Source organism: Monodon monoceros, unplaced genomic scaffold (genome assembly GCF_005190385.1).
Source record: "Monodon monoceros isolate NGI ecotype Baffin Bay Population unplaced genomic scaffold, NGI_Narwhal_1 Super_Scaffold_10, whole genome shotgun sequence".
NCBI classification, from domain to species: domain Eukaryota; kingdom Metazoa; phylum Chordata; class Mammalia; order Artiodactyla; family Monodontidae; genus Monodon; species Monodon monoceros.
Window position 1 is genome coordinate 26,398,998 of NW_021703766.1, and position 19,813 is coordinate 26,418,810.

At 44.1% G+C, this 19,813-nt stretch overlaps 1 protein-coding gene across 1 annotated transcript; it reads left to right on the forward strand.

Annotated features, from left to right (window-relative positions):
- Nucleotides 1-211: 211 nt before the first annotated feature.
- GOT2 (glutamic-oxaloacetic transaminase 2) lies at nucleotides 212-17,949 on the forward strand. The gene is made up of 10 exons (XM_029242336.1): nucleotides 212-411; nucleotides 6,137-6,293; nucleotides 8,414-8,542; nucleotides 10,669-10,728; nucleotides 11,267-11,428; nucleotides 11,801-11,905; nucleotides 13,013-13,163; nucleotides 13,644-13,809; nucleotides 16,487-16,637; nucleotides 17,227-17,949. The coding sequence occupies exons 1-10, from the start codon at nucleotides 323-325 to the stop codon at nucleotides 17,347-17,349; spliced, it is 1,293 nt and encodes a 430-aa protein (XP_029098169.1). The 5' UTR covers nucleotides 212-322; the 3' UTR covers nucleotides 17,350-17,949.
- Nucleotides 17,950-19,813: the final 1,864 nt, after the last annotated feature.

Sequence of the window (19,813 nt, forward strand, 5' to 3'; positions counted from 1 at the left end):
GGTCCGTCGTCATTAAATGAGGGAAGCGTGTCGAGCGCTGTGAACGGCAATAAACTGTGTTGTCACTGTTTTCCGGGACCACGTGGCGCCGGCGGTGCAGACACCCCTGCAGCGGGACCCAAGGCCTCACGGAAGCCAAGCCGCTCCGCTCCGGCCGCCAGAGTGCGCTGTGACGTGGCTCGGGGCCTGGCGGGAGGCCGCTCTAGCCTCGCCCGGGGAAGTCGCTGTCCTTACCTTCAGCAAGACCCTGCGCCTCCGCGTCCGTGCCCGCTGGCATCTCCGCTCCGTCCTCCACCTACCCACTGCCCTGTCGCCGCCCACCATGGCCCTGCTGCACTCCGGCCGCGTCCTGTCCGGAATCGCCGCCGCCTTCCACCCAGGCGTCGCTGCCGCGGCTTCTGCCAGAGCCAGGTAAGCGGGGGGAAAAGGAGCCAGGGCGACGGGCCTGCGAGCTGCCGACGCCTCAGAACATCTAACCCGCCTTCAAAGCACACGCGTGCACCCTCACACACCAACTTTCTCTGCTACTCCCTCGGCTTCACAGGGGGCTGAGGATTCAGCGTCCACGCCTCACAATGACCCTTTGGGTCCTACCTCCCACCCCTCCCATGCCCCTAGGACTGTCGGAGAGCCTGCCAACGGCGTTCCCCTGGCTTAGGAAGTGTGGCCCTCTACGGCACCCGGACTCCCATTCAAGGTGGAGGGGTCACGACACGCAGATTCGGCGCAGTGCGGGTGGGGGCAAGGGGAGAGCCCCCGGGCTGTGGCGCCGAGCCGGCCTCGCGCGGATTGGCTGCGGCGCCGGGAATACCTCGCGCTAGTTGGCTGCGGCGCCGGCCGGGGATGGGGGATGGGGGGCGTGAGCCCTTGACCCGCTGCTCTGGGGGGTGGCGGGGCTCACCTGTTGGGGTCTCCCTGGGCCGTGGCAGGGCTGGAGGGGCGGCGGCTGGCTCCCGTTTGTGTGCCGGGGGAAGAAAGCTCAAGGGAGGAAGGTTCTCAGGGCCCTGGCTTTCGGGCTTGGCGTTCCTCCCTGCATCCTGTGACCTTGGCGCGCGGCATTCTCCCGCCTGTGTCGCCTCCTGAGTCACCGGTGATCCCCTCCCCCTGGCCCTTTGGCCCTTGGATGTAAGAGTCGGGGTGTAGTGACTTTTCCCCCCGTTTTATCCCTTAGGAGGTCTGGCTGTAGGGAAGTTGCCTTTCTTCCCCTCCCTCTTGCTCTGCTCTTCGTTTAGTATTTCCTAATCGCAGCCAGGCACTGGACCAGATGCTCATGCTAGATGCAGCGGTGAACAAGCCTGACGGAGGGACCGGTGTCACTCAAAAAATTCCAAATATGTAATTTCAAACTGTGTGATGTGTTGCAGAGAAAAGGTTACAGAGCATTAAACGAGTTAGTAATCCCTTCCTAGTGGAGAGAGCCAAGCCAGGCTATATAATTCACACAAGAAGCCGATTTGGGAGAGTGCCCTTAATGACTGCCTAATCAGGAACCGAGTCTCCAAACCACCCCAATCAGACCTTAACTCCAAAGAGCAAAGCCTTGACCTCTCATACCTGCCTTGGCCTTTCGTTTGAATGTATGCACGGTGTCTTTAAGGCGGCAGAACAGTTTGTCCTTACCAAAGCCCCACACTCTTGGCAGTACAGTTTTGCCCAGGCTTTCACACTTTCTTCTTTACCTAATTTGGTTCCTTCTTGGCCCACTGTCAAGGTGTGCTCTTTTTTTTTTTTTTTTTTTTTCTCCGTACACGGGCCTCTCACTGTTGTGGCCTCTTCCGTTGTGGAGCACAGGCTCCGGACGCGCAGGCTCAGCGGCCATGGCTCACGGGCCCAGCCGCTCCGCGGCATGTGGGATCCTCCCGGACCGGGGCACGGACCCGTGTCCCCTGCATCGGCAGGCGGACTCTCAACCACTGCGCCACCAGGGGAGCCCCAAGGTGTGCTCTTTAAGGCAGCCTACCTGGACTAGAATTAGGGAGGGGTTATCGTTTATGCAGCAGATTTGGAGAACAGAAAATAGTGCCTAAAATTATGGGCAAGTGAAAGTCTGTTTCACCATTGTAGTAATCTTAAAATCTTAAATAGTAATCTTAAAATAATCTATTTTATGGATTTGGTTGAGTGGCCTACAGCTCTGCTTACAAAGTGCTTGGTGAAATCCCTATGGGTGTTACCTTTTAGTCTCTCTTTCACTTTGACAGCCTAACTTGTTTTTCTTTTGTGTCTTTTCCACATTAGAATGTGAATTCCATGAGAGCAGAGACTGTATCTACTTTGTTCACTGTTATAATATAGTATTTCAGGACGTAGAACAAATTGAGTATTTTAATTTTAAACCTTGATTTTTAAATTAATGCAATGGAAACATATGACATTTTAGCATTGTACCTTAGTTCAAAGTCTAAACGTAGGGGAACCAGAGTGGTTCAAAATGTGTACCAAAAAAGTCTTAAAATATTCGAGCCCCTGCAGTTGAGGAGGTGCTGTTCACGTTTAACAATGATGCATGATTCAGTGATAGAACCAGATGCCATATCTAACTATGACTGTTAACTGTTCAGACAACAAGGAAGTTAAGAATCTCCACTCCTGCCACGGTGGATATGATCTTTACCTAAAGCCAAATGGTAAAATTGGAAAACATTTAAACAACTAATTGAAGTTTTTTTTGTTTTTATTTTTTTAAAAAAAACAGCTCATCTAATACAATGAAACCTTGGCAGTTGGTATTCTGAAGGACTGAGGATTTATCCTATGACGTACTTAATTTTCATACTTGGATCATTTAAATGGAACTCTCTAAGTTCAAGTGTTCCTATAGCTGCATTTTTTATACAGAAGGAACTAACCTTTAACCTTTTCTTCCTGACCTGTTCTGTAAAAGCATAGTAACATGAAATCAGACATAGTCACAGGTCAGTGAAGAAAGGAAAATATGCTAATGTATTTTTATTATAAATACCTATTCTTAATTATTTAATTCTCATTATTTAATTTGTAGTTAAATAACTGAAGGAGTATCATGAGACCCTTTAGAAAGGCAGTGCTCAGTAGTGGTACAATAACCAGTAAGAAGATCGTAATTGTAGTATTGTCTTTGCCGTTTTTTAGCTCTATGATCATGAGCAAGTTAATTAACTTCTCTTCTTATTTTAAAATAAGAATGTGAGGGAAAACATTCTAAAAACTATAAAGCACTAGGTAGACTCCCAGAAAAATTGCAAGGTATTTGAGTTGGAAATGCTTATCTGAATACTTTGTACCTAACATCTTTTGGTTGGCTGGTCAATATTGCTCAATGGCTGAAGCTTTGCGCTTTTGTCCAAAGTACATAGATAGGAATGCTTTGTAGGCCGCAAGTTATCAGTATCAATTTTGTCCCTGGAACACTCTTGGTTTCCTCTAGTACTATCCCTTAAAATCATTAGAGTTCTTACAATGTGGGCGTAATCTTTACCCTTAGAAGGAATGGAATAATAAAGGGCATAGAGGACTGAAACATCATTACTGATACAGGACTGACTAATCAAATTAAGTATTCCTGCTCCTTTATTTAGATTGTTTCAGATTTAATGTTTTGAAATTTTTTTAGAATCCTTCTTAAAAGATACCACTCTCAATCAGTTCTCTGCTAGAAGACTTAAGGCTATGATTTCTGAGAGAATTTCTCTACTAGATAAACTTTTTAAAGAACTTGACAAATAAGTGCTTTTCACACCCTTTAATAAGAATGGTGCCTTCTCCATGTGGTTTAGGAGCAGCGGCTCTGTCATTGTTGATGGAAGGCCCTGGAAACAACCATATTTTTAAAATTGAAAATTGTTTATTAAAAGTTCTCTGTATGTCATTGGGCATTCAAGGTGTTCCTTGCACTCATCAGTTAATGACAGTGATATAGGTGGGCAGGTGGCTACATGTTTTCAGGGTCTGAATCATGGGTAGGACATAATGAAAGCTTTTGTCAGGCCCAGTTCAGAAGTTGCTTCGAGGTAGTATCTGTTTCTTACTATTGCTTAGATACTGGGACAACCAAGCAGCCTAGAACACTGAAAAAAGAATGAGAAGGATTTTGAGTCCTGGCAGTAGTGCTAGTGAAGAGGAAGAATGATAACATCTCCGAGACTCCAGAGAAAACTAAATAGTAATAATTGAAAAGCAGGAAAGACCTGCATTTGGTCATAAAGTTATGACTTATGCTCCTTGAATTTTTTACATACTTGGCCTCACCAGTCTTCATACTAGGGGCAAGGTGGTTATAAATAAAAGTGTAGTAGTAATAATTTAGTAACAGTGATACCAGCTAACATCAAGCACTGTGTATCAGGCTCTGTTTTTGACTGTTTTATATTTAATAGCTCCTTTCATCCTTGTAACAACCCTGAGAGATAGGTACTGTTGTGCCCCCATTTTACAGGTAAGAAAAATTGAGACTTAGAGAAGTTAATTGATTCGCCTGTGCTCACACAGCTGGTAGGTGGCTGAGCATTTGAATCCATGCAGTTTGCCCTACTGACATTGCACAGGGCAAGCTATTAAAAGAAGTAAAAGCCTGGGACATCTGAAAATGCAATAATCCACCCTTTGTTAAGAGAGAATTAGCTGTACATACCAATTACAGCTACTGAGACAGACAATTTTCAACTTGTCAGGAGAGCTTAAAGTTATTTTTTAATTCTCATTTTTTATACATTTTAAAAATATTTATTTATTTATTTAATTTGTCTGTGCCGGGTCTTAGTTGCGGCACACGGGATCTTCGTTGCTGCATGCTCATTGCTGCGCGCGGGATCTTTAGCTGTGGCATGCGAACTCTTAGTTGCAGTATGTGGGATCTAGTTCCCTGACCAGGGATCAGACCCGGGCCCCCTGCGTTGCGGGTGTGGAGTCGTAGCCACTGGACCACGAGGGAAGTCCCTATTTTTTATACATTTTTTAAAGGTTACTTTCCATTTACAGTTATTACAAAATATTGGCTGTATTCCCTGTGTTGTTCGATACATGCTTGAGCCTATCTCACACCCAATAGTTTATACCCGCCACTCCCCACCCCTATATCACCCCTCCCCCATCCCCACTGGTAACCACTGGTTTGTTCCCCGTATCTGTGGGTCTGCTTCTTTATTCATTAGCTTGTTGTATATTTTAGATTCCACATATAAGTAATATCATACAATATTTGTCTTTCTCTCTGACTTAATTTCACTTAGCATAATGCCCTCCAAGTCTATCCGTATTGCTGCAAATGGCAAGATTTCGTTTAAAGGATATTTTTTTAATGTAAAATCATGACTCATACAAATATAAAATAATGAATATTGTTAAGCATTTTAACTCAATAAGTAATGAGGAAATCAGTAAGATGTTACAACCAGTTCTAAATACCTGGCAATTCTCTGTCATCCTCTCCACCTCTACTCCCCCCATCCTGGTTCAAGCCCTCATCTTTCTCTCTCTCGCTGGGTGCTGAACCAGATTTTTCAGTGATCCTTCTGCGTTTCCCCTCCTTCTCTGCATTCAGTACCCCACTTTGTGACCAGATGAGCTCTAAAAATGCAAGTCTCCTCGTGTCACTGTTCTTACCTGATCACCATCCCCCCTCCAAAAAAAACCTTAAATGATTCTGTTTATTTTCACTACCAGAGTAGAGCCCAGGAACCTGTATTTTAATAAGCTTTCCAAATGATGCCCTTAACAAGTTTGGGAACAGGATAAAATGCAATCCCTTTGGTTGGATGTCACAGAACACCCTTACATTGGTCCTTGCTTACTTCTCTAGTCTCATCTTTTACCACTCACAGCTTCTCACTGCCAAATTACTTGAAATATCCTTTGCCTGGGAATCCAGGTCAGGTTTGGACTGCTTTGAAAGTGTACACATGCACCCTGTCCTCCCCAGGATGATTCGGGTGCCCCTACCTTTTGCTTCTCACAGCATTTGTATTAATATTATTGGCCTCCACTCTTCTGCAAGGTGCTTTGAAGTCTTATGCATTGTTGGATTATTGGTGTCTATTGCTATATCATGTGCATGGTAGACAGGCAAACATTTGTTGAAATGGATTTTTGGCAGATCCAAGACGTCTTTGGCCATGGAAATCTAGTTGCTGTGACTGATGCCTTATATTTCCCATTTCAGCTCCTGGTGGGCTCATGTGGAGATGGGGCCCCCAGATCCCATCCTGGGAGTCACAGAAGCCTTTAAGAGAGACACCAACAGCAAAAAGATGAATCTGGGAGTTGGTGCCTACCGGGATGATAACGGAAAGCCTTACGTGCTCCCCAGTGTCCGGAAGGTAAGCTTGCCAGACATCTGTTTGATGGGGATGAATAACTGAAGGGCACTCCTGAAGAGAGACAGAAAGACTCCTGGACTGGGAGTCAGGAGACCTGGGTTCTAGTTCTGATACTGCTTGAATCACATAGGTTGTCTGGGCTGTAGTCTCCTTGGCTATAAAAGTGAGAGGTTGGAACTATATGGTCTTTTCCAAGATTGAACTTCTATGATTATCTGTAAAACAGGCAGAGTGTCATGTTTTATCCTGAGGATGCACAAAAGGACCAAGCATTTAAACATTGTCTCTTGGTGATAGGAATAGCCCTTTGTGGATGAGGGTTACCATTGTTATTTTCCATTTCTCTCATTTTGATTGCCTTAATAAAACCCTCCTACCCAGGCGTGTTCTGTCCTTTCTTCCTATTGAACTATAGAATAATTTTCTTTATTTTGTCGTATTTTTATTAGTAGTCTTTCTATTGGTTATCACAACTCTAAATAACGTAACTAATTTCCTTAGAACAGTTTTTTGTTTTGTTTTGGCTGCGTTGGGTCTTAATTTCTTTGCGTGTGGGCTTTTCTTTAGTTGCAGCAAGCGGGGGCTACTCTTTGTTGCAGTGCATGAGCTTCTCATTGCAGTGGCTTCTCTTGTTGCGGAGCTCAGGCTCTAGGGTGCATGGGCTCAGCAGCTGTGGCTCGCGGGCTCTAGAGCACAGGCTCAGTAGTTGTGGCGCACGGGCTTAGTTGCACATCCTGCAGCATGTGGGATCTTCCAGGACCAGGGCTCGAATCTGTGTCTCCTGCACTGGCAGGCGGACTCTTAACCACTGCGCCACCAGGGAAGTCCCAGAACAATTTTTTAAAAGAAAGTATGTGTTTCCTTTCTATCTGCACCTCCTCTGATGAAATATGTGCTGCTTTGTCACTTCCAAACATGGGGTAGTGACGTGTTGTTCCTACATATAGCAGAACTAGGCATCCTGAATGGAAGTTACAGAAGCATACTTTGGGGTGGGAATAAAGAACCCTGTGATCATCTGAGCTGCAGTAGGCTGGCTCAGGCCCTCTTGAGCCACTGTAGTAACAGAGCATGGGCTGAATGAACCACTGAAAGAAGAAATTTCTGAGTGTATGGGAGTGTGGATTAGGTGTCCTCTCTCTAATTCTCTGAGTAGAAAAAAGGACTCAAGAAATGGTTGTGATGAGAAGACTCACAAAAAACTGCTGGCTACTGGGTCTCAGGTCATGCAGGGATTGCTTTTCTCAGTAAATCAGTTTAAAGTATTCAGCATGTGTTAGCTATTGATACAAGCTGGAACACCACCACACACTTTTGTACATTACCTCTTAACTCTTCACCTCAGTCGTATGAGGTGTAGAAACAGCTGTCCCCCCATTCAACAGGTGAGCAAACTGAGGTTCAGGGAGGTTAATAAATCACCCAGGGTCACACAGCTAGTAAGGGACAGCCAGGCCTCTGACTCCAAAGCATGAAGATATGTGACTATTACTATTAACCTTTTGAAGTTCTTAGACTGGTATATACCTTGAAATACTTCTTTATGTATTTGTTTTGGTTTTATCATCTTATATCTATTTTAAGTGTTGCTCTTAAACCTTGTTCTTGTGCATCCCAAGAATGCCATTTTTTTAAAACCAAGAGACACCATATACCTACCCATTCACATAAAACCTAACTTAATGGGCTTCCCTGGTGGCGCAGTGGTTGAGAATCTGCCTGCCAGTACAGGGGACACAGGTTCAAGCCCTGGTCCGGGAAGATCCCACATGCCACAGAGCGACTAAGCCCGTGCACCACAACTACTGAGCCTGCGCTCCCTGCTCTCCGCAACTAGAGAAAGCCCGCGCACAGCAATGAAGACCCAATGCAGCCAAAAATAAATAAATAAAAATTTTTAAAAAGCCTAACTTCTAAAAATAAAGTAAAATATGATAAAAATTTAATATTCCTGTTCCGTAATATAAGATATATTCTACTTACCCTTCTTCTTGAACAATATCTCCAAATTTTTTTAAAAGGCTTTACTTCCAAAATTTAACTTATAAAACATTAGATATTATTCATGGTAATTCCAGGTAAGGAGAAGAAACTAAATGGATGCATTTTCTTTTGTATAGGCAGAGGCCCAGATTGCTGCAAGAAGTTTGGACAAAGAATACCTGCCCATTGGGGGACTGGCTGAATTTTGTAAGGCATCTGCAGAACTAGCCCTGGGTGAGAGCAACGAAGTGTTGAAAAGTGGCCGGGTAAGGAGAACAGACTCTGGCATCATACGGGTCTCTTTTTAAATTTAGCAGTTTAAACAAATATGAAATAATTTAAATAAGAAAAGATACACCACTTTGTGTGTGATGATTGTTTTGAGGTAGCCGCACGATGACTAATATCTCTTCTTTAGGTAGTAAATTGCCACTAATTCAATAAAAGATTTCATATAATACCAATTCCAAAAATGTAGTAGTAATCCTAAAAATGTAGTGATTTGACTTAAGATTTGACAGTTTTTGCTGTTAGTCTCTGTGTGTGCTTATGTTCATTTTACACTGAATGGCTTTGAGGAATGCCAAACTATGTCAAGTTTTAAGGCCTATAATTAGGCCCCACCCTCATGTCCCAAGCTGCCAGCTTAGGTAGAGGAAACAGGCAGAAAACAAGCCACGGGGTGACTGTCAGGGCCAGGACAAGCCTGGCAGTCCTCTGCCACCCACTTCACAGCCAGCTTGGATGTTGAGAGAGCAGACCATGCTCCCTCCGTGCTGTCTCCCTCCTCTCAGAGGGCAGAGAGCATCACTGCAGCCAAGAGGTGAAGCACAAGTGGTTCCTAGGTGTCTCCTCCCTCCAGCTCCCTGGGGGCCCTCTTACTGTGGAAGAAAGAGGTCCCTAAAGGTCCCTGAACATAAGCTTTTTACAAACAGATTCTTGTATGCACCCACAGAGTAAACACAGGCCCAGCACTTGTAGTAGAAGACTCACATCATGCAGGTGGGATGCAGCCAGCCAGCCTGACATGTGGTCTCATGTGCATTATAGTTTCCTTGCTTTTGAAACAAATGTGTTTTTTTAATAGATTTGTGTGTTTAAATATTTATTTTTCTGGATAAACCTCGACCCCAGGGTAATGTAGTAATGATCCTAAGTCATGGACAAAATATAGTTTGATTGCTATCCATATAATCAACCACCTGTTAACCTCTCATTAAAACATCTGTATTTTTCTGTAATTTTTGCTTAGTCTGTGTATCATCTAGCGAATTGTAACCTAAGTGTAAGACTGGCCTATCTTAAAATCACATCAGCTTCTCTTTTATAAATTGCTATGCCTTTCTGATTCTTATTATCAGATTTACAGTTAGGTTTTTATTTCTAACATGCCAAAGTTTGCACAGGCAAACTTTGTTTACTAAAGAGTTTGTTAGTAGGGTTCCCCCCCTGCCATTTAATCCATTGCCTCCCAGTCTAGAAAGTAGATTTATGTTTTATAGAGCCTTGTACTTCTATGGTGCCTAAAAACAAAAACAAAAACAAAAAAACCCTACTGTAGTTTCTTACTCATCCCCTAAAGTTGACCAATTTGAAGATTTGCCTCATGCCATCTCCCTGTTACCCAAAAAGTATTTTCAGATTATGAAAACTCATAGAATATTACTCATGTAATAATGTTATTCTAATATACTTGTTGACTTTTTTTTTTTTTTTTTTTTTTTTGTGGTACGCGGGCCTCTCACTGTTGTGGCCTCTCCCGTTGCGGAGCACAGGCTCCGGACGCGCAGGCTCAGCGGCCATGGCTCACAGGCCCAGCCGCTCCGCGGCATGTGGGATCTTCCCGGACCGGGGCACGAACCCATGTCCCCGGCAGGCAGACTCCCAACCACTGCGCCACCAGGGAAGCCCACTTGTTGACTTTTTAAGATGACTTGCTTTTTGATGTTCAGAGAGTCATTCAATTTCATACAAGTCTAGAATAATATTTTAATGTAGTGACTGTTCATCGTGTCTTTTTTTCTCTGTATAAATCACTCATTTTCATATCTCGTGGGGGCTGAAAGTTTCTCATATAACACAGTATGATACTAACAACTTTCAGGGCAGGCCATAAGGAATTAGCTTCCACATCAGCACAGGTGTTAGAAACTGAAGAGCCAACTCTTTTGAGAACCTGTAAGGAGAGTTGCTCTCTCTTAGAAAATGGAATGAAACAGTAGTACTGTTCTCTTGTTTCTAAATATTCATTTGGAAGGGTGTCTTCATCTTCTGAAGAAAGAAGGGTACTGACCATACGGTGCCTCCCTGTGGGCTTGAGCTTAGGTTTGTTAAGTCGTGGGCCCGTAGAGAGAGTGCTGCACCTCACTGACCAGGGGTGTCTCTCCTTCAGTATATCACCGTGCAGACCATTTCTGGAACCGGGGCCTTAAGGATTGGAGCCAATTTTCTGGTGAGTCTGGAAACTCCTTCTGTAAGACAGTCTGTAAGCTGGGGATGATGGGGTTCCCTTTTGCATATGTGTTTGACTTCTGACGCAGAAGTAGATTTCCTCTTTCCACAAAGCTGGAAGATTTCCGGTTCTCTAATAAATGGAGTTGGGAGGAGAGGGGGGAATGGAAGTACTTAGAAGAAATTATAAGGAAGAGATAATTATAATAATAAGTACAATTTATTGAGCACCTACTGTAACTAGGAGCTTTTATATCTTAACTTGTTTAATCTTTCTGAGGGAGATTTAGTTAATGCCATTTTACAGAGGAAGAAAGTGAGGCCCAGACAGGTCCTTGGCTACATAGCCAGTGTAATTGTTGCAGCCTGATTCCAACCCAGGCAGTCTCGCTGCTGAGTCATCACTGCCTCTCAACCTTAGAGAGAAGCCAACTTTCAGTAGAGAAAAATGTCTTCTCAGTTAAATATATCAACTTTTTTGTTGTTGTTTTTGCCTCTCCTTTCTTCATTTTTCCATTCCCTTTCATTCCATCTTTTAGCAAAGATTTTTTAAGTTCAGCCGAGATGTCTTTCTGCCCAAACCATCCTGGGGAAATCATACGCCCATCTTCAGGGACGCTGGCATGCAGCTACATAGTTATCGATACTACGACCCCAAGACGTGTGGCTTTGACTTCACAGGCGCTATTGAGGACATTTCAGTAAGTGTGGCTTTCAGGGCAGGACGGGGAAGGAACAAGGAATAAACCTCCCTGTGGAGATTTGATGTCTCCCACTTAGGTCTCAATATCCAACTTAAAACACTGGGATGAGGGACTTCCCTGGTGGTGGTCCAGTGGTTAAGACTCCATGCTTCCACTGCAGGGGACACGGGTTCAATCCCTGGTCGGGGAACTATGATCCTGCATGCCGCACGGAGCGGCCAAAAAAAAACCCAAAAATACCAGGATGAGCTAATTCCCAGACCTCATGTTATTTTTGTTACTTATCAAATAATGGTGACCCTATGGCATTTCAGGTAAATGATCTCCTTTAAAGCTGCAAAGTAATCTCTTGGTTGTTGTTCTCTTTAGAAAATACCAGCACAGAGTGTTATTCTCCTGCACGCCTGTGCCCACAACCCCACGGGAGTGGACCCTCGTCCTGAACAGTGGAAGGAAATGGCTGCAGTGATGAAGGTGAGGCAGGTGAACTGACCGGTGACTGTTCTGTGTTTAGTAACTAGCCTTGGATGCTTCACCTGGCGAAGTCTTAACAGTGAGAATTAACCTCGAGGCTCCACGCATTGTGTAGTTGCCAGGAAAGAACTCCTTGTTTGCATAATTAGCAGTTCTGTAATTGATGATACATGAGCAGTTTGAAAATAATTTTTGCTCCTCAGCCAAGATGTATAGAATTCTGATAAAACTTGTCGCTGGCTAGTCTGCACAGTCGGTATCCCCTGGCCCCAGGATATCTGCTGTTGGTGCCTACACTTGCCCTGGTCAGTGGCTCCTTGTTCATCCTTTTATCCTCTTTTTCACATCCCCTCCTGTCTTTTCCACTCTCCTTGGCATTGCCGTTAATTATTCACAGTGATTCTTATTCTTCTGTGAGAGAAGGCACTAGTCAAAATTCCCAAGGAGGAAGATATTCCTGTTGGCTCGTGTCCCCATTCTCATTCCTTTCGGTTTCCCTTTCTTTATGTTCTGTCAAACCTAAGCTGCGAACAGAGTGGGACAGAGAAACAGCATTCAGAGAGCACTTTCAAAATGAGATGGTTATAGTGAGGCTGTCCCCTGAACCCTGGGAATAAGATGGCCTGCCAGAGTCTCATTAGCCCCAGGAAAGGCTGAGGCTCGTCCTGTGTTGGCTGGACCAAAATAACTACCCAGTCCACTGTGGGCCTTAGAAGAGCTTCCTGTTTGGACTTCCCTGGTGGTGCACTGGTTAAGACTCCATGCTTCCAATACAGGGGGCGTGGGTTCGATCCCTGGTCAGGGAACTAAGATCACACATGCCGTGCTTCCTGTTTGACCAGACAGCATTCTGTCCAGGTTGGATTAAGATTATCTTTTCTTAATGTCTTCTTGAAGGCCCATATCCACCAAAGTATTGAACAAAAAACTATATATATTGATATATTAACTCTAGGAAAATTAAACATCTCCAAACTGCCACCTGGGGAGAAAACTGTTGACTTTGTCTGAGTGAAGCAGGCATGGTCCCAATAAGCACAGGTAACCATCTGGGGCATCTTGAGAAGAACTGCCTAAAGCTTTGGTCATCTTTTCTTTCCTTTCCAGAAAAACAATCTTTTTGCATTCTTTGACATGGCCTACCAAGGGTTTGCCAGTGGCGATGGTAACAAGGATGCTTGGGCTGTGCGCCATTTCATCGAACAGGGCATTAATGTCTGTCTCTGCCAGTCCTATGCCAAGAACATGGGCTTATACGGTAAGCTAAAGGACCTAGGGTGATATGTGTTCTGTTGAGACTGAAGAAGTGGTGGGAGAGGGTGCCACAAAGGTGTAGAGTCTTGGAAGGGGTGGGGTGTGCGTGTGCGTGTGTTGTCCGTGTCCCTCTTACCCAGAGAGGAAAGACGGGTAAAGTGGGTTTTACTGCTCTAAGCCATATCTTATTCAGTGTCCCTGAATTCCTCCAGCAAAGAAACCTATCACGGCTTCTCTAAACAAAAAGCGACTGCTCTGTGAGCCAGGAAGATAGATACAATGAAGAGAGACCTGTGACCACTCTGTAGTACTCCAACTTTCTGTTGTAGATTCACCATGCTGGTTGTTGAAAACTTCTTATTTATAACAAAGCGTTATTTTGTGCTTCTCATGGAAACAGATAACACATAGCGAATGGAATCATGACTGCCTTTAGTATTTTAGATAGGAGAACCATAAGACAAGATCCATTTATTCTTTTCAGGTGAGCGTGTTGGAGCCTTCACTGTGGTCTGCAAAGATGCTGATGAAGCCAGGAGGGTAGAATCACAGTTGAAGATCCTGATCCGTCCCATGTATTCCAACCCTCCTCTCAATGGTGCCCGGATTGCCTCCACCATTCTGACCAGCCCGGATTTGCGGAAACAATGGTAAAGGCGCTTTGCCATTCCCCAGCCGTCTCCCTTCCCACCACTGATCCTTCAGAGCTCCTTTATACTTGGCTTATAGGGACATGCAGTGTCACTCAGCTTCCATATGTGGAAGGGGAGGAAGGAGAGAGGAGTGTACATTTTGTCAGCACTTTCAAACAAATAAGTTGGTTGTTCCCTGTAAGAGAAAACATTGGTCTAGATTAGGGGTTGGCACACTATGTTCTGCAGGTCAAATCTAGGCTGCCCCCATTTCTTGATGAATTGTGTATGGATGCTTTCATGTCACAACAGCAGAGTTCAGCAGTTGTGACAGAGTCTGCAGCTCACAAAACCTAACATATGTACGATTTAGCCCTTTAGAGAAAGCTTGCCAACCCCTGCTATGTATAATTTGGAGTCATGGAAGGTGTGATTTGTTACATAAGAGTTTATCCTGTGTAGCTGATTAACCGAGGGTGTAGACCCCTAAGCAGCTAATTGGATAGAAAAGCTAAGTCTGTGAGAAACTTCTTCCACAGCTCACCTGGTCATCATGGAACAACTGTTTTTTCTACCTTAGATTAATCCTCTGAACATTGAAGTAAATAGAGTCTGGTTCAGGATATTTCTTTTCAGTACAACAGATCTATGCAAGGCTTACCAAAAAATCAACTACTTTTTAAATTAGATCTGTTATAAAATTAATGTGTGAGTACATTTCAGAAAGTTTGGGCAAGTCACTATAAGCCAGATTTTTTTTCTTTGCCTGTCATTATTCATAGTTGTAACATGAATAGTATGTCCATGTATCATATGTATGTGTAAATGTGTTATATATGTGTGTGTAGGGTTGGTTTTGTTTTTGTCACTAAGAATTATTCTAAGCTTTTTTTCTTAATATTTTTAAGTGGTTTTTAAAAATATTTCCATGGTCCTTAATGGTTATCAAGATGTTTATTTTTTTAATGTGTTCATTTCAATACTTATTTGAAGTCTGTAGTGTACAGAGATGACAGAGATACTGTGCTAGGTGACTAAGATATCTCTTCCCTTGGGGAGTTTATAATCTAGTGAGAGAGATACACGTATAGTATTGCTACAAGACAGATGGAATAAATGCTGAGTAAAGGAAGAACTATTGATTAGTGGGGAATGCGGGAGGAAGTGATCAGACAGCAGCATTTGAGCTCTGCCTTGAAGAGAAAAGGCAGAGGAAAGGAAAGGAAAGGAAGGAAGGGGAAAGATGTGCGTGAGGATCAGCACAGGCACGTGATGTGCATCGTGCAGGGTGTGCTTCAAACCAAGTGGGTTTTGTAGCAGAAACACTGAGTGTAAGGAGGGTGGAGAAGGCAGCAAAGCTGGGAAGGTGGGAGCAGGTCGTGTAGCACCTTGATATTGTGAGAAGTCAGAACTTCATTCTGTGGACAACAAGGAGCATGGGGTCAGGAGGGGGCGGGGGGGGCAGTGGTTGCTAAGGTGGCCCTGTATCTAGCCATGGTCATGTACTCAGTGCCTTTAGGGCCCAGGCCTCAAAGTGAATGAAGCTGGATGGATAGGACTACAGGAAATTTAAAACCATATGCCATCCTTAGTGGGGCTGGGGGCTCCAGCCGGTAATCACAAGGCTGCTGCAGTGTTGCCAGCTTCTTGTTTTTCAAGAGAGGCTACAAATCCACGTCTTTATGTGCATGTACCAAATCTAAGAATGTTTAACTGGGTCAAATAAGACATGATGAAGACTCTTATTTGGCCTTTCATTGGCAGTATGTAACCTCTGTTCTACCTCTGCATGACATCATGGTGGAGAGATGGTTTGAAAAGTGAACACGTAAGAACAATGAGATAAATTATTTACAGTCATCTAGTTAGTGAGAGCCAACAAGAATTTCCCATAGCTCCATAGGAACAGAATGAATGAAAGGGTAGATTCTGAGGAAGGGGAAGACTGTGTCCTGAATCCAGCAAGCATGCACAGTCAGAGGACTGCCTTCTGTGCTCCCCCAGATAGAATTCACCCTCTCTTCTCAGGGCCTCTCTTAACACAGCACAGTTCTGTCTATTCTTATCCCACCTTGTTCCATGGTCAGTTGTTTGCAGGTTTGCTCCCAGCCACAATGGTAAGCTTTTAAAGGGAGGGGCCGGGTCTCAGTCCTCCCTTTCTCCTCAGCACCTAGCACATGGCTGGGCACATGGTAGGTTCACAGCACACTGTCTTTAATTGTGAAGGCAGCAATGTTTCTTCCATCCATGTTAAAGAATAAGGTTATATTTTACTGTTTAATTTGCAGCTTTTGCCCCTTGAGTAAGGGATGGAGAGCCTTAGTCCTCCTATGTTTTAGAGTGATTTAGTCATTCATTTTTCTTTTTTTTTAAATTGAACATCTAATTGGCTTTATTAAATAATTCATGAATTGGGCAGTATCCATCTAGTAAATAGAAAGGCACTCCGCATTCATTTTTCTTAATAACTCAATTATGTCAGCTATTTTAGTTGCCTGATCAAAATGGTGTTCTGATAGAAAGCAGGATGCTGTAAAATAGCTTTCTTCTGAGACCAGTGACAGCACAGGACTCGGTCAAAAACAGAGAATTGAGGCACGCTAGAGCAGTACTCAAGGGAGGTAAAAATGCCGGGAACTGGCTTATCTGTTAGTGCTTGGCCAGAATTGAGCTCCATCTTGGGGGTTTTTTCCAGGTTACAAGAAGTAAAGGGCATGGCCGACCGCATCATTAGCATGCGGACTCAGCTGGTCTCCAACCTCAAGAAGGAGGGCTCCTCCCACAACTGGCAGCACATCGTTGACCAGATTGGCATGTTTTGTTTCACAGGCCTAAAGCCTGAACAGGTGAGTGGACTCCGATTTCTCCGCAGCAGACCAGTTGGTCAGTCCTTGCAAACCAAAATTCCTCAGGTCACCTATCCATTTAGGATTACTCTAAAAACAGTCATTTTGAAGCTTCATTCATAGGTAAAAGAAATATGAAGCTTTCATTTCGTTTTATTCTTTGTTGGTCGTTTACCTGTCTGTATCCTCTATGAGGTTGCAAACTTCTGAAAAACAGAGCTTGTTTTGATCATTTTTATAAACACTGCTGTTTCTCAGAAAGATTTTAGAACAAGCAGGAGCCTGAATATTGATAGGAAGAGTAGCTGTTCCATAGCTGGATTCTGGATCAATTTTTCTACAAAGGCTGAATATATATATATAAGATTTTTTTCACCTGGTCACACTTCAGAATTCAACATCCTACTTTAAAATAGCTTTTTATTCTTCTTTCATTCTAAGCTAGCATACCAAATTCTGGGAATAGGGTTTAAGTGAGAAAACAGACCTTCTGTATATTTTCCTGTCCTAACTGTTGGCTAATTGTGCCATGCCAGGGCTGGGGAGACCCCCCTGACCAGGAAGTGCCCACACACTCTTCTCTCTGCAGGTGGAGCGGCTGACCAAGGAGTTCTCCATCTACATGACAAAGGATGGCCGTATCTCTGTGGCAGGGGTCACCTCGGGCAACGTGGGCTACCTTGCTCATGCCATTCACCAGGTCACCAAGTAATTCCCCTGGTCAGAGGGAACAGAGACAACCTTCCTGTCTTCAGCCTCTGCTATTGTGAGATTCACATGGAGGAAGAGGGAGAGTGGATGGTGGTGAGCGGATCATTTTTTTCAACCACAGTACTTTAAAACTCAGCGATTGAATGTGTTTCTCAGAAAAGAATGTGCAGTGAAATAGGGCGGAGGCACCTGTGGCTGGTGTTGGGAACTTTGTGGCTGTAAACCAAACTCTCACTCATCCTTTTATCTCCAGTTTTTCCAACAGAGTTTACATGTACAAGAAAGATATAAGCCCAAAAAATACCTGTCAATCACACCATTGCAATATTTCAGAAGCTTTAACAGAAGCACCTTTTGGTGTTGCGGGTTCCTCTGTAAAACCAGCGTGAAAATAGCACCTGTTAGAGGCTTTGTGAAAAGACCTAGTTCTAACATTAACAGTCAGCCTCATGTTTGTCCTCCCATGATTGAGCAAACTTATCAACAAACCGTATGACAGAAATCATGTTTTACAGCGAGTCTGCTACTGCTGCAGCAAAGAAAAGATGCAATTTCCCGTCTTATTTAAGAAAAAAAAAAATAAGGCTCTCCTTTTTAGTACTTGCAGGCATTTTAATGTTCCTCTTCTCCTTACTCACTGCTGTTCTTTTCCTTAGGCACAAAGATCTATAACTAGCCTAGATTTTCATCCTGTTCTACTCCTTGACTGACCATCAGTCCCATCCCATAGGATTTACTTATTTGAAGAATGAAGAACATTATTTACTGCTCATCCCATACCCTCGCTTTTCTTGGCAAAGAATAGCGAAGAGTAGGTAACTGCACTTTATTTCAGCATCCCCTTCAATGACTGTTATCTCCTGTAGGGATGTTGCCTCTGCCCAGTTGGACCTCGTAGCTTTGTTCAGTATGGTTGTGCAGTCACTCATTTCATATCATGAGTCAGGCAATGCAGGGTAGAATCGGGAAAGAGGATGTTCTGGGCTTTGATTTTAACTTTTGTGTGCTGCCAGCTGGGCTCAGACTTCACCCTTTGGAAGGATAACCACCGTTTGCTCTAATCATGTAGACTTGTTGCAGCCTGGTCTCTCTGTTACAATAAAGTTACTGTAGACCCAACCGCCACTTACCATGTTATCTTTTTTCTTTAATGGGATGAAAGGTTAGGAGTGGGTATATATCCCTGGAATCTGGAATTGTGTCCAGATGACCATAAGCCAAGAGACGTTTTAGCTGTTTCGAATGTAAACCAAAGCCACATCTTTGTCGTGTCATTCCTCATGTCCAGTCCAACAACGCTGAAAATGTTGGTACAATCCTTTGGACCTTGGTAGACAAGTAAATGGAGTGCCTCAAAAGATCCTGTGGATAGAGGCAGTGATGAGGAGATGGGGAGGGGAGGTGGCAACTTTGGGTGTCTAGAGGAGTCAAGTAGGTAATATAAACAAACAGTGCATGTAAAGTAAAAAAAGTGATGTGAACTGGGTGTGAGATGATTGTCAGTGACCAGCCCACATCCTCAGAGATGAGGCATAGTAGGGAAGTAAGTGACAGGCACTGTGAAAATGAAAGCCCAGGGTTGCAGGTCTTAAGTTTTTTAAGTAAAATGGAAATCCTGATTTTTTTTTTTTTTTTTTTTTTTTTGCGGTATGTGGGCCTCTCACTGTTGTGGCCTCTCCTGTTGCAGAGCACAGGCTCCGGACGCACAGGCTCAGCGGCCATGGCTCAAGGGCCCAGCCGCTCCACGGCATGTGGGATCTTCCCGAACCAGGGCCTGAACCCGCATCCCCTGCATCGGCAGGCGGACTCTCAACCACTGCGCCACCAGGGAAGCCCTGAAATCCTGATTTTTATGGGAGGTCTATTGATGCTTAAAAGCTGGTAACTCTTTTTTTTTTTTTTAAATGATTTGCAAGCAAGATGCAAACAGTAGGTCGCCAGTGTGCAGCCTCTACTATAAAGTTATATGCTCTGTCAGCAGACATCCCAAGGTAATTCTATCACCTTCTGCTTAATGCCAGGAGCCATTCAGGATAGGACAGCTACTGGGCAGACAGGCAGTGGAGCAGGAGTCAGGCCCAGAGCCCAACCACAGCGTTCTGATTATTGTTGGGAGGGGAGAGCAGGCTCAACTTGTTCGTTCCCCCTTGCTTCTCCTCGCTCTCTGAGAGACACAGTATATGATGGGCTCACTCCTTCTTGGCTTTCTGTGTTCCTATTGCTAATGGATACACCAAGGTGGTAAAAGGTCAAGTGAATGGACTGATTCACCGAATGTCTTTGGGAAACTATCTTAAATGGGGAAACAGTAAACATATTAGTCAGCTGCTCTGTAAAGGACATGACTGCCTAGCTTAGAAGAAACTGCTTTAAGTCTCCCTGTCTGGAGCCAAAATGATTCAAAGTTGGATGCCAAGACCTCAGCTGGAAAAGGAACTTGACCACCCGACTGACCTTGTTATTTT

What these genes read in the sequence shown, in the direction of transcription:
- GOT2 (XM_029242336.1), top strand. Translation starts at nt 323, where the DNA reads ATGGCCCTGCTGCACTCCGGCCGCGTCCTGTCCGGAATCGCCGCCGCC. An exon ending in GCGGCTTCTGCCAGAGCCAG is followed by an intron (nt 412 to 6,136) that starts GTAAGCGGGGGG and finishes TTCCCATTTCAG; the next exon opens with CTCCTGGTGGGCTCATGTGG. An exon ending in CAAGAACATGGGCTTATACG is followed by an intron (nt 13,164 to 13,643) that starts GTAAGCTAAAGG and finishes TATTCTTTTCAG; the next exon opens with GTGAGCGTGTTGGAGCCTTC.